At 38.8% G+C, this 15,747-nt stretch overlaps 1 protein-coding gene across 1 annotated transcript; it reads right to left on the bottom strand.

Annotated features, from left to right (window-relative positions):
* Positions 1 to 4,604: 4,604 nt before the first annotated feature.
* Positions 4,605 to 5,315, bottom strand: LOC147431776 (uncharacterized). The gene has a single exon (XM_086493705.1). The coding sequence runs from the start codon at positions 5,313 to 5,315 to the stop codon at positions 4,605 to 4,607; it is 711 nt and encodes a 236-aa protein (XP_086349831.1).
* Positions 5,316 to 15,747: the final 10,432 nt, after the last annotated feature.

Raw genomic sequence — 15,747 nt, 5'->3', positions numbered from 1 at the left:
AATTTCAAAAAATAATGCAAGCACTATTGGGGTTAAACAAGGATATCCATTGTCACCAACTCTCTTTGGTGTATGCATCGATCAATTGGAACAAATGGTACTTGAATTTATACAAGAAGAAGGAATTGAAGAGGTCACTATTTTCAATGAGGATATCATGCTTTTGATATATGGAGATGATGGAGTGCTTCTAGCACACACTTCAGAGGATGCACAAAAGCTTATGGTTGTTCTTGAGAACTTATTCTTGCATAGTGGATTGATTGTGAATGAATCCAAAACAAAGATTATGTTTGTGAAAACCAACAATAAGGAGAAGCCATGCATTGTGTACACCAATGAGACACATTGAAGTTGTTGAGAGATTTAAGTATGTTGGGGGGTTGTCGCATAGCTCAATCCACCGACATAATGTCAAACCAATGGATCGATAGCCCGGCTAGTGCATGAAGACATGGAATCACTAGAAATGCAAGAAGAGGATCCTAATCAAGAGAGTTAAGAAGAAGAGAAATCTATGGAGAAGGCTAATCACTCAATGCGTGACTCTCTAATCTTCTTTAATCTCAACAATCAAGAGGACAATGGGTGCACACTCTCATCAATCACACACACACATCAATCAAAAGCTCAATGAGCTCACAAATAATATAAAAGTGAAGATAAATGAGAGAGGGAAACACTAATTAGAGACTAATCAATGCTTAACTACACACCATAAACACAATTGACAGAGAAAGAAGAACAAGAGCACTTAGCTTTCCATTGCATGCCATAGAAAGTAGGTGAGCACAAGAGGAAGCTCCAACTCCAAACATCTTCACCTCTATCTTCTCTACAAGCTTTCCATGAAAGCTTAACTCACCTGAGGATCCCTAAAAAATGACCTAACTTTCACTTTTATACCTAGGGCATAAAAAATATGTCCGGCCGCCCATGAGATGCATAGAATTGTGTGCATCTCTATAGCTCCTAGGCATCATGGTAACATCAAATATACAAGCTGGAACTCATGTAGAGCCCGTAAATATGTCAAAAGTACATATACAAAATGATGTGTCTGTCAAAAAATGAAGAAACGTATGCTTATACATCATAAGCATATGCTAAAAATAGCATAGCTGAAGGTCATCTGCTACTTTGTGTTGCGCTGCCAAACACTGCCCCCCTCCTAAGCTTTGTCGTCCCTGACAAAGCCATGTCGTGGTAGATGCTATGTGAAGAATGGACCTAAAAAAGAAAAAGGCAATGAGGTAGCAAGCTGAATCATGGCAGTAAAGCATAAAGGAAAGGCAAATCATATATGTGGGAATCAATGAATACAAATAATTATGGAATGCTACACTGCCATTAAGGACAAGTAAATTGCACTTGCTAAAATTAATTAATCAAAAGTTTTGGGCTTATGGATGAGTCTATCAATTAGTTAACTACAACTAAAGGTTAAAACAATTACTCTAGTACTAGCTAAGTTAGAAAGATTATCTAAATGTAAGATTCCCTATTTATGTTTTTTAGCTTTGATTAGCTTACTAACTCTCACAACTCCGAACAAAAGCTTGAATTTTTTACTTGAAGCTCAATGGAAGTATTTTTCATGTCTTTTTTTCTTTCTTTTCATTTTTCTTTTCTTTTTTTTTCTTTTTAAAACATGTGTTTTTATTTTGTATGCCTGGAGCTTTTTGCTTCTCAAAGAAAAGCGCCCACACTGGGAACCTCTAGGACTCTAATACCATAGGCAATACAATGAAGCTGGGATTTCTCTTCCAATTTTTTCTTACATTTCCTTTGTATTCTCACTAGTGGTCGTTGTTGTTTGAGTGAGCAAGCCTCTCTATGCTTAAAACACTCCTAAGGTCTCAAACACTCAAATAATATTTCCAACTAAAACTAGTGGACAAGTGAATTGGTTAACCTAAAGTCACAGTCTCCTAACATCAAGGCTCATCAATAAGATTAAACTTAAGGTCAATTAACTAAAGCAAAGACAAGTTTATACATCTTTAATGGCAAATAACAAAACATATCTAAATGCACTCGATCAATGGAATACAACAACCAGCAAACATAAATTTCCACAAACATAAATCATGGAAAGTAGTACACCTGGAGATATGTGCTGCATATCCTCAATACCCAAGGAAGAAAACATGTGAAGCTGGAACTCGAGATGTCCATGCTGTGTGAAAGCTAAAGTCCATCTATGCTGCAAAATCATAAACAAAACACTACCACCTAGAAAGGTGTGTCAGCATAGAAGTGGAAGTTTTATTACCTAAACACAAATAAAAATAAATCCTCAACTAAGGTCTCAAACCTGGATGTCTAGAGGGAAAAAACCAAAAGGGAAAAAAGTGCCTCTAGCATATGCGCATGTATCTAGTGCACCATAGTCAATCTGTACAAGTCAAGGGTCTGGTGCAACTAGGAGGGATAAGAGAACTCTCTCCAAACAATAAAACCTGTAGTCTCCTAGCTCTCTCTATAATGATCATCAACTGGCTAGCACCTAGCTCCATGTCAATGGTAGAATCTATAGCACAACTAATGGATCTAGGGATAACATCAATTTGTGACTGTGTGGTCAATGACCTATGTGGCTCAAGATCCCTGAATGGCTGACTCTTGCCAAGCTCTAAGTCAACAACATGGTCAATGGAAACCTCAGACAAGCTATGACTAGTGTCAACCTGTGATGTGATAGGTTGTCGGCTCTTTGGTAGCCAAATCTTCAATCCCTTCAATCTCATGAGGAGGTCATTGGGAGATTTCTTCACATGTGAATATAAAGATCTCTCTCTCTCTGACGCAATCTCTGTGGTCGTGGTCTCTCTAAAAATTATCTTTGAGATCTTCTAGAAGGTCTAGAAATCTCTCTCAAGTCTCTCGTAATCAAATGTGGTCGTGAATGCTCACTATGTGCTACAACTCTCAACCTGGGAACCCAAATTTTTCTATGTCCCTCATAATAACTCTGTGCCTCTAGTAATCGTCTAGATGTGAGCCAACCATGTGATAACCCATCATGTGTAATCCAGCTCTCTATCCACACATAAGTGTCATCACTAGGCAATGGTCTCATCGATATCTCTCTCCATGGAACATATACTCGTCGAGTCCTATAGGAAGCTCTGGGTGTAGATCTCTATATCTGATGTGGAAGGGGTAACTCCTTGGTAGCACTACTCTGAACTCTATCTGGAGAAGGCTCTAATGCTCGCTCAGAATCAGACAATCCTTGTGGTCTCCAATAGAATCTCACAGGTGCTTGTCTATCCTCATGATGTAAATGTCTAGAGGTCATACTAGTCTGTGTAGGCTCAATGATATGTGGTGTGACCTCTATATGTGCGGTATCTGTGTGGTGGTCTAGAGGAACCTCATGTGTCAATGTCTCTGCAATCATATCTGCTCGCTCTATGATCGAGGAATGAGATCGTGTCTCTGCAAGAATATATGGCTCTATGGCAACATCTATGTGATGTGGGTGCTCTATAGGTGAATCAGTCGTAATGTGTGACTCTGCTACACATTATGATGATGAGCAACACATGTAAGCTCTATGTCATCGGTCTCATGTTGATCTAAGCTATGAAGCTCACTCTGTGGTAGGCTAAGCTCAAGAGCTCCATCTAGGGGTGGCATAGTCGTAGTAATCTCTCGTAGAGGATCACAATCACTCATGGGTGTAGGAGGTGATCTATGACCAGGCTGGTGGGCTAAAGCTGTAATAGGTAGTCTAGTGCTACAATGTGCTCGATCGATCAATGATCTAGTTGTGTATCTCACTCCAATAGTCAGCACATAGATGGATGATCAGTGCCTCTATATACACGCTCTTGGAGATCTCGATCAAACGAAAGCATGGCAGTCACTCTCTGACATAACTCACTAGATGTGCTAGACTCTCGTGTGTATCTACGTCCACAGTCGTCAACATATGTCTTTGTCTGCTCAAGTCTATACAACTCTACCAATGTGGGATGAGTATGCGTATCTAGGCACTCGTCATATGATAAAGGCTCTATGGTCTGTAATTCAATCTCGAACATCAGCAACTACATCGCATCATACTCATCTCTAAATGATCCTGGCGTGCCTGGGTTAGGCATAACTCGCACTAACTGATGTGTGGGAGGATCTTGAACAAAGCGCTTGAGTTTCTGAAAGAAACTCGATCGGCTCATATCATGAAATATGCATAATCCCATCCTCTCACCACACAAGACTAGCATAGGTCTATCTGTCTGCAGAGTAGTGGCTAACTCATGTAGCTCATCTCTCATCGTAGGACTCGTGTCACTCGTTGAAAATATAGCCCCATGTGACATAACTCTCTCATGGTCATGTGATCCTGAAACATCAATATGGCTCAATGTTGTGGTCGTAACAGCCTCTCTAGGTAAATGCATGGTATGCTCCGTCACCAAAGGCTCTGGATGCTCTCTCATGGGTCCGCAATGTAATCGTCTCATAGTCAATGTCTCTATGTGTGGTGCACTCACGGCGGGTGCTCTCATCTCGATGACTCGTGGTGGCTCTGATCTCATCGTAAACATAGAATGTGAAGTGCTCATCATGCCGAATCTAGCTCTGTGTGGTGTCTATGAGGACTCTGATGTCAATCTCATCTCAGTCTCTATGCGTGGCTCTCTAAATAACTGCTCTTGAGACTCGTCAATCTCTAGTGTCAACCTAGATCTATGGTCATCGATAGAGTCCTGTGGAGCAATAGGTCTAGGTAGAAAGCCTGGAGGTGGTCTAATGGGTGATCTCGTTGTGTATGTGGACTCAAGCTCAATGCCGACACTAGATGTAGGTGATCTAGGGCTAGGGATAGGTCGATAAGGTAGGCCAAAAATCATCGTGTAGGTACTATAATCATCAAGGCCATAATAGGTCCTACTACCCATGGATCTACCAAAATCTACCTGAGGCTCTGGTACATGCATCTGTGACTCTCTCAAATACATGCGTGCATCATCATCAACATACAAAAAGCTATCATGCATACGTCGTAACTGGACTGTCACTAGATGGTATCGTGTGTCTGCAACATCCTCTAGGGATGGTATTGGGATCTCATGTCTAGCATGGATATTTTGTACTCGATAGAGTACATCTAAGAAATCTATGAGATGATCAGACCTCATGGGGTGGGCTTTGGCTCTAACTGACTGAAAAGCATGAGTAGAGTGATCATGAGGCTGAAGCCTCACAAAATACCGATCGGTATATCGATCTCGATAACATAAATGTCTCTCGTACTCTCCTACTAACCATAGCAACACCAAATCCGAACCTCTCAGGACCATGGTCGTCATCAATCTAGAGAGTGCAAATACTCAATGATCATGTGGAAGCTCACTATGACTGATCTAGATCTCTCAAGGAATAGCAAGCAATATAATAAGTGTATGGCAAGATCGTGATGTGAATGGTGTGATCAAATGAAACTGTCACACGGGTGACCTATAGGCAATCATGCATGATAATAGTGGCTCATAAGTCACATCACAATGATGTCAATGTGTCAAACAAGTAAGCGAATCAGGCAAACGGCTCTTCGGACATATGTACTCTCAGTGTCTAGTCGTGCATAAATGCGCGCATGAACGAGGTATATAAGAGAAAGTATAAGAGAGAGATCCTCGTAATACAGGGTCCGAAAGAGGCCGACTAGATGCGCACATGCATGGAACGCCTACAAAAAAAGAGAACAAAAAAAAGGGTTTTTTTTAATTCGGACGCCCATGCACACACTCTTTTTATTATCTTTGTTGACTTTGTTTCTCTTTCTCTCACCTAGATTCTTTTCTCACATGCCTTGTCTTTTGTTGACTTTACTCCCTTTCCACACACCTAAAAACAAGCATGTGCTTGAACCCCCACCCCCTTTGTTTGCTTGTGCACTACACTTTACGCACACCCAAATTGAAGATAGTACACACCCCTCTTAAATGATGCACACACCTAAATCAAGTAAATGCACACACACACCTAAATCAAGTAAGTGCACACACACCTAAATCGAGTAAATACATGCACATGCACATCCAATTTAAGTAAGTGCACACACACACCTAAATTAAGTAAATGCACACACCTAAATTAAGTAAGTGCACACAATGTTATGAGAAGTGAGACTTATGCGCGCGCGAAACTAAAAATAGGTCGTGAAGTGCATACACACTCAATTTTGTAAAGAATTGCAATTAACACTTCAAAGTTACACCCAAAATCAAATTTCTATGCATTTTGCATCCAAATTAGGTCAATTTTGTTTCTTTTTTTGTTTAATTTTGACTAAAAATTAGCATAATTAGCAATAGAATTAAGCAAAATTAATCATATACAATTGATCACCACACTTTGAACTTTGCAATTCAACCAATTTCACATCAATTTGCAATCAATTACAAGCCCAATTAAGTGTACACACACAAGCACTAATCGCTAATCGATGCACACACAATCTAGCAAAAATTGGACTGCATTTTGACACAATTTTAGCAATGAAAAAATGATCCATAATCATCATAACAACGTCAAGAAATCCAATGCTTTTTATGAACCCAATTGGCACCAATTAAACCATAATTTGCACTAAAAAATGTGCACTTTGCCTACACATAGGCACACTAATTGCACTTTGATTTGCACTAATTTTTTGTGAAATTTATCTTTAATCAAACTTGCAAATACAATCAGCAAATGAATGAGTTAATGCACTCACAATAACATAAGCATCGCGTCGATTTTCCACTCCAATTGACCTACACACATGTGTGTGTACTAGCAACCGCTTAACCGCAATTCACCTACAATCAATCAAGCACAAAATCTCATGTGTAGCATCATTTTCAATCAAATTAAACACATAAGAATGATAATCACACTTCAAATCAATGATTTAGCTATGTGTAACACAAAAATCACGTGTGATTAGAGAGTAATTAGAGAGCCTAATTAGAAAAAAATCCCTAATTACACACTCAAAAATCACTCGATTTCACTCAATTTTTTTGCAATTTCTTATCGAAAGAGTGATGCTTAAGCCTCTAATTAGGCATACACACATATAAAGCACTCCATTGTTAGCGGATTAGTAGAAAATTAGTGAAAAATTAGTGAAAAAAGAGAGAAAAACATACAAAGTAATCACAATTTCTTAACCAAATCTCACCATAAATCCACAATTCACCAACACCAACACCTAAAGCATAATCTAAACTACTCTAAAATATTATTAATGACTCTTTAACACACTAATGACTCCTCTAGCTTAGGTAATCGATCCCCGGCAACGGCGCCAATGTTGGGGGGTTGTCGCATAGCTCAATCCACCGACATAATGTCAAACCAATGGATCGATAGCCCGGCTAGTGCATGAAGGCATGGAATCACTAGAAATGCAAGAAGAGGATCCTAATCAAGAGAGTTAAGAAGAAGATAAAGCTATGGAGAAGGCTAATCACTCAATGCCTACTCTCTAATCTTCTTTAATCTCAACAATCAAGAGGACAATGGGTGCACACTCTCATCAATCACACACACACATCAATCAAAAGCTCAATGAGCTCACAAATAATATAAAAGTGAAGATAAATGAGAGAGGGAAACACTAATTAGAGACTAATCAATGCTTTACTACACACCATAAACACAATTGACAAAGAGAAAGAAGAACAAGAGCACTTAGCTTTCCATTGCATGCCATAGAAAGTAGGTGAGCACAATAGAAAGCTCCAACTCCAAACATCTTCACCTCTATCTTCTCTACAAGATTTCCATGAAAGCTTAACTCACCTGAGGATCCTTAAAAAATGACCCAACTTTCACTTTTATACCTAGGGCATAAAAAATATGTCCGGCCGCCCATGAGATGCATAGCATTGTGTGCATCTCTATAGCTCCTAGGCATCATGGTAACATCAAATATACAAGCTGGAACTCATGTGAGCCCGTAAATATGTCAAAAGTGCATATACAAAATGATGTGTCTGTCAAAAAATGAAGCAACGTATGCTAATACATCATAAGCATATGCTAAAAAAAGCATAGCTGAAGGTCATCTGCTACTTTTTGTTTGCACTGCCAAACAAAGTACCTTGGATTGATACTGAGAGAGAAGATAGATAGAGAGAAGGATATGGCTCAAGCTTTTGAAACGAACTTTTCTTGCTTAGACTAGTAATTAAAATGAGAGAAGAGTATGGAGTGAGCTTTTGGAGCAAGTTTTTCTTGTTAAAAATGGTAATTAAAATGAGAGAAGAGTATGGAGTGAGTTTTTTGAGCAAGTTCTCTCCAAAGCTTGCTCCAAGCCTCTACTTGTTACAATAACAGCATTCAAAATATGCATGGCATCAAATACCCATGGAATCCGTAGTACAAGAGTCAATACAATCCTTGAAGATTATACCATGTACAAGGGTAGCAATAATAATATTCTAGAATCTTGTATACTACGGGTGGGTCAGACATAGGATCAAAAAATATATCATCACCTTTTGGTCCCCTAAAGCTTGAGGGTACACACATGGGTCTAGTCCTACTCAGGTAAATAAGGACACCTAATCAACCTTTTGGCCCTTGAAATCTCAGAGAACATTCATGGGTCTAGTCCTACCTTGATAAATAACCTTGTACAACTTATCAAACACCCACTAATTGTGAGATACCTCCACACCATCCACATTATTGGTTGTATTTGGATTCTTGGCTTTAATGAAAAATTAGACCTCAATAACCCTAAGTGCTTAAAACTAGTAGAGACTCTTCAAGCTCTATGGAAATCATCTTAGCTTTCTCACATCAAAATTAAGAAAACTCCACTAGATCCTGACTAGCTCATTCCCCCATAATTTAAATCCTCAAGAAGGGAGGAGAAAACATCTTGTCCAACAATTGCATCATGGATTTTACAAAGTTGAGAGCATCATGATCTAAATGCATCCTCAAACATGTTGTTGAAAATCACAAGACTTTATGAATATCTTGCTACAATGATGGGAAAATTCTCTCTCTTTATTTTCCTTTTTCTTTTTGATATGTACCATGAATGTACTAGAAAAATAACACATTTCAATCATATACTTAAACTCTTTCTAGGTGTAAGATTTTAAACAACACATGCTTTGATACCAGTGTGAGGTCCCCAACCCGTAGACTCAAAGTGATGGGGTCCTTGATAGGTCTCTAGGCTTAACGAAAAACAAATTCCCTAAACAAGAAAAAAATCCAAGGAACAAACTCATGCCATTAACAATGGCTTGAGTCTACAACCCTAGGACAAGACATAGTCTTATTTTGCTATAAAAAATGGAACAAAAAACCGAAAGATCTAAAACTTTTGGCCCTATGACCTCCACACAAGGGCCAATTGAATTCTCTTCCAATGCTTTTTTCTCTCTACGTATATGAGAGCACGCTCGTTTGCACTTACACGTGATTTGAAATTTTTTTGATTAGTAATTTTTTTAAATTTAACATAATGGTTCGTTCATAATTTCATAGTAGTGTTTTTATCATGGCAACCTATATGTAACTTTTTGGAAAAAACCATTTTTTATACTTTCAATTGATGCGTAGCATTGATATGTTTTTGGAGGTCGTGGCTATGGTCAATTCAATTTGTGTCGCTCTAATTATGCAATCTTTCACTCGGTCAAGCACGAGAGTAGTGCAGCTTGCTGGTGTTACCATCAATTGCAGGCTCTCTCTCTCTCTCTCTCTCTCTCTCTCTCTCTCTCTCTCTCTCTCTCTCTCTCTCTCTCTCACACACACACACACACACACACACACACACATATATACACAATGTTGTATCCGTCCTTTGTGTTGATACTGTTGCAAATCTATATGCTTCGTCGTTTCCCGTTTCTACGTGCTATAGACTAACGCATCATTTTTGTTATTGTGGAGGGAATCTTTGAATTAGGAATACCTTTTAATTTTTTTGAAGCCATTAGGAATACCTTCTTTTAATACTAATAACTTAATAAACAATGACTATTTATCAAACAGCTCTTTCACTACTCTACAAAAAACATATGCTTGTTTCGTGTGACACAATCACGTTTCTTGGACGATTTAAGGAGAATTTTTAAACATGACATACTAGGTCAGCATGTATAACGATGCAGAATAAAAAATTTATCTTACCGGATTAGCAACGTATTTGACTACCTTCCGTGTTGGAGGTTAGGTGGCTTCAACTTCTTTTGCAGTCAATACCTCAGCTTGAGCTACGATTGGTTGATACCTTCATTTTCACCTTCCTTGGAGGTGAAATGATAGGAGCATCTTTGGAGCTTGGAGTCACTCACTTCAAGGCCATCATATCGTGATAGAGAAAAGGAAAATGGAGAAAGAGAGATCTAGAAATCTGTGGGATAGTACGACGGTGGTAGAGAAGGAGTTGAAGATGAAGATGGAGATAGTTTGAAGGTGAGAGGTTGAGGGAGAGAGGTTGAGGGTGACAAAACACCTCTGACATCAAGGCAAGAGAACTTTCTAAGAACTTTTGTTTGTGTGTGTATGTGTGTGTGTATGTGTGTATGTTTAAAGTAAGGGGAGAGGGGCCTTTATATAGGCTCTCAAGAGCCAAAAGAGCAAGCTAAGAATAGCAAAAAGCAGAGAGATAAGTTCGCTGGTGTTGGCCGTTGTTTTTTTTAAAAAGTAAATTTTCTTTTTAAAAATTTTTACCTTTTACTTTTTTTGTGAGCACGCATTTCGATGAGCTATTTTGAAACTCTATTTTGACGAAAAACTTGGCTTCCAAGAAAAGAAGCTTTAATCTTGACTTACTTCTCTAAAAACACTCTCTCTTTTCTAAAAATTCTCCTCCTTTCTTAAACTCACTCTTTCTTTCCTAAAAATACTTCTTCTTTGTTAAGGGTCAACTCTTAAGTTTCCCATATCAACCTATTGTTTCCAAGTGAATAAGGGCCATAATTAATAGTTGTAGAGTCCGATTTTTTATCTGATTGTTTAGATAAAACTCTCTATGACTTAACAAAATGCAAACCTTAAATACTTTTGCAAAGTAAATGAAATAGTTTTTATTAAAAAATGTTGGGTACATTAGAGCCGCACCATGCTAAGTAGCATAAGTAGCATAAGGGAAAATGTCTTGAAGGCGAAAGCATAGGAGATTTCATCTACCACATTTGGCACACATATGGATGAACAAATTGCCAAGCAAAACATGTTTTCCAACATTCCCTCACTAGCAATATCATCATGAATTTTCTCATCCATGTGAATGTCTGTGTAGGGCCACACGCCTTTCAAGGTGCAAGGTTAGTTTATTGCATTTAAAGAAAGGTTTTCCCTTTGCATCTAGTCAAAACATCCCTAAGCTTCCTTATAACAACCATGTTGGGTATATCCTACTTTGAACATGTTTTAAGAGACCACATTTTGGACAAAAGCATCATCAATAACTTCTCATGCTTCGGTAAAGACACCACATTTTGCATTTTCATTCATTAAGAGAGCTTCCTTACCATGCCATTTTGGTTACCATAACAGCACAGACCTTGAAGGTGAAAGCATAGGTGACTATATCTATAGAGAGTCCTTCCCTTTGCATCAAATGAAAACATTACAAAGTTTCCTTCACACAACCATGTTGGGCACGTCTTGTAATTAATGTGTTCCAAACCACGACATTTTGTACAAAAAGCTCATCAACAACTTTTTGTGTTTTCATAAGGGCACCATATTTGGCATACATATGGACCAACACATTGAGAAGCACAACATGTGTTTTGAAAAACCCTTGGTGGATATCAATCTCATTTTGAGTTCTCTCACGCATGTGAAGAGCTCGTGTACACTTCAACTGCAAGCATGGGTGATTGCATTTGGAGAAAAATTTTCCCTTTGTATCTAGTTTTAAAAGCCCAGAGCTTCCATGCAATAGTGATGTTGGGCATATCTGCAATGAATGCATCCCAATGCGTCCAATTTATAGAGCTTTCTTGCCACACCATGTTGGGAAACATAAAATTATCACATCGAGAGAGAGGCCTTCCCTTTGCATCTGGTGAAAAAATTGCACAGCATGTTTCTCCAATTGCTCTCAAACTAGACATTTCATCATGAGTTTTTCCACCCATATAAAGGGCTTTCATAAGGCTACAAGCCTTCAAGTTGTAAGCATAAGTGCTTGTATTTTGGTGATTACATCTACAGAGAGGCCTTCACTTCACATCACATGAAAACATCACAAAGCTTCCTTTGCACAACCAATGTTGGGCACGTCTTGCAATAAATGCATTTGAAGACACAAAAACTGCAAGCATGGGTGATTGCATTTGGAGAAAGGTCTTTCGTTTATATCTAGTTAAAAAATCCCATAGCTTCCATGCAATAGCAATCTTTGACATATCTACAACGAATGCATTCCAATCATCCATTCATAGAGCTTACTTACGCAACTGTCATCACAACTGCCCCGCCGTTATACCACAAACATTATCCATCTCCTAGCTGAGAAGCATCTTGCCCATCACACATTTATCAAAATTTGTCTGTTTTCCCATAACCCACACATTTGCTACGTCCTTTGACTCAATTGTATCCGCATAATTCTCCATTTGAACATTCAGGGCCTCTAATGCCTCAGCTTTGCATATGCTAACTAGTAGTTAACTGTCATGCTTGGTCGGTGGGCTTATTCACCAAAATAGGAGCATCCTTGGTTGCCACTTGTAATCCTAAGAACACTCAACATTGATACATGCCATAAGCCCTCCGCTCAAAGCTCAAAAAGGAGCTCTTAGTTGATCAAAATTTCCAGCCAAGCGGTTCCAAGACACCTATTCCTCCACTCCAAAAATCTCAAATTCGCCTTGCTTATTCCTTAGGCTCTCAACGCCCATAGAATCCCAATGAACACCCAACCAAATGTGTACATTCACCATAGTATAGTGCCTCTTCATATCCACAACTTCACCTTTAGTCATGCTCCTAAAATGTATCCAATTCCAATCCACAGGGACAAGCATGCCCGAGGGTCCGCCAGACTCTACCACCCAAATCCCACAGACAGTATATTTTTGGCCAACATGTTTCAAAGAAAGGCTCTATGTCTGTCATTGTAGAGAAGGTTCTATTTCTAGTCTTAGACCTTATTTGCCACACCATGCTAGATAGCATAAGGGCACAATTCGGCATTTGCATCCAATCTCAGAACTTCTTTTCCACACCATGCTAGGCGGCATAAAAGCTCATGTCTCAAAGGTGAAGGCATAGGGGATTGCATCTACCACATTTGGCACATGTGGACAAATAGATTGCCAATCACAACATGTTTTCTAGCATCCCCTTACTAGCAATCTCATCATGAGTTTTCTCATTCATGTGAAGGCCTGTGTAGGGCAACAAGCCTTTCAAGGTGCAAGGATAGTTTATTGCATTTAAATAAAGGTTTTCCCTTCGTGTCTGGTTAAAACATCCCTTAGCTTCCTTGCAACAACCATGTTGGGCATATCCTGCTTTGAACATGTTTTAAGAGACCACATTTTGGATAGAAGTATCATCAAGAACTTCTCATGCTTTGATAGAGACATCACATTTTTCATTTGCATCTATTAAAGGGCTTCCTTGCCGCACCATGTTGGTCATCATAAGGGCATAGACCTTGAAGGTGAAACCATAGGTGATTACATCTATAGAGAGGCCTTCCCTTTGTATTAGATGAAAGCATCACAAAGGTTCCTTTGCACAACCATGTTGGGCATGTCTTGTAATTAATGCATTCCAAAACACAACATTTTGTACAAAAAGCTCATCAACAACTTTTTGTGCTTTCATAAGGGCACCACATTTGGCATACATATGGACCTATGCATTGAGAATCACAACATGTGTTTCCAATAGCCCGTGGTGGATATCAATCTCATCTTGAGTTCTCTCACGTATGTGAAGATCTCTTGTACGCTTCAACTGTAAGCATGGGTGATTGCTTTTGGAGAAAGGTCTTCCCTTTGTATCTAGTTAAAAAATCCTAGTGTTTCCATGCAATAGTGATGTTTGACATATTTACAATGAATGCATTCTAATGCATTTAATTCATGGAGCTTCCTTGCCACACCATGTTCAGCAACATAAAGTGATCACATCTTGAGAGGGGCCTCCCCTTCGTATTTGGTGAAAAGACTTCACAACATGTTCCTCCAACCACTAGAAATCTCATCATGAGTTTCTTCACACATATGAAGGGCTTCCATAAGGTTACAAGCCTTCAGGATGTAAGCATAAATGCTTGCATTTTGGTGATTACATCTACAAAGAGGCCTTCACTTTTTGCATCAGATGAAAACATCACAGCTGAGGTGCACCAACGGGAGGAGAATCAGCATGAGAAGCAGGTTTTTTTGTAAAGAAATGTAGACACATCCACGATCAACACTCGGATGCAGTTTGACTAGTTAATTGAATTTCTACCAAGCAGAGTCTAGTCCACTTGGTGAGTTCAACCACTAGGTCTTCTCTAAATTTTCCTTTGTACTTTTGACTAGAAGCATGAGAGTAGGTTCCCACTATCGTACCATCAAATGACTTAAGTATTATGTACAATGGAGTTAGCTTTTATTGCACTAATGAGTCTAAGGCTACAGACTCTTCCAATTGATACGTCTACAAAGACATAGGCTAGTGAATAGGCCGATTAATTTTTGCATATTTTACTAAAGTTTATACCATTTTTCATGGTTTGCCCCAAGCATGGTTACATGATGAAAAACTAGGAAGCATAGTACTATTATTCAAGCAAATTTTCTACGATGTCGATTTTGGCATAGCTGTGCTTCTAACCAAATAAAAGTTTTAAAGAATCACTATCAACATCCTTCAATCAATTGTACTTTGAGATGTGGCCATAAGAAGTAGAATAGCAACTTATTTCAACTTTTCTCGCGAAGAGTGTGGAGTCAAACAATTGTTGGCTTTCATGCTTCCTCTGACTCTATCAACCCTGAGTGGTTTTCATCATCATATCCACCTCCACATATTGGTATAATGACATAATTACCCATAACATGACCACTCAAGGGTTTTGGGTTTGAAGGGAATTATTAATAAAATCTTAGTTGCATTGATTTAGTTATTTGAACGCATAATTGTGCCTCATGTGACCATGTCTTAAGCAGAGGAAAACATTTGATGTGCACTTTGCATGGCTTTTCTTTGCATGTGATTAAAACAACATTGTGATTCCTTGGCATAGCCATGTTGGGCATAAATGAACTTGTTTCAAGACATGAATCTATGGACAAAAAGCTCATCAAAAACTTCTATCTTTTTTTTCTTTTGGCGCCGCATTTGGTATACATATTGACCAATGCATTGCGGACGGGCTCATATTTTACCAACATCCCTTGGACTAGCAATCTCATCCTGAAGTCTCTCACTTATTGAACTACTTGCAAAGTATAGATGATTGCATCTAAAAAGAGACTTTCCTTTCATAGCCGATGAAAAAAACACCCTCTAGTTAGAAATCTCATCATGTGTTCTCTCACCCATGTGACCCTCTGGTTATAGCAATCTCATCATGTGTTCTCTAACACATGTGAAAATTTGGTGTGGAGCCACAAGCCTTTAAAATGCTAGCATAGGTGATTGCATCTGAAGAGACATTCCTTTTGCTAGCATAGGTGATTGCATCTGAAGAGACATTCCTTTTGCAACCAGGGAAAACAACACAGAGCTTCCTTGTTACAGCAATGTTGGGAA

Source organism: Adiantum capillus-veneris, chromosome 21, assembly GCF_014529385.1.
Source record: "Adiantum capillus-veneris isolate H3 chromosome 21, ASM1452938v2, whole genome shotgun sequence".
NCBI classification, from domain to species: Eukaryota; Viridiplantae; Streptophyta; class Polypodiopsida; order Polypodiales; family Pteridaceae; genus Adiantum; species Adiantum capillus-veneris.
The sequence above is the reverse complement of the archived record's forward strand: the minus strand, read 5'-3'. Positions and strand labels throughout refer to the sequence as shown.

Coding starts and splice junctions, on each gene's coding strand:
- LOC147431776 (XM_086493705.1), bottom strand. CDS start 5,315: ATGGTCCTGAGAGGTTCGGATTTGGTGTTGCTATGGTTAGTAGGAGAG.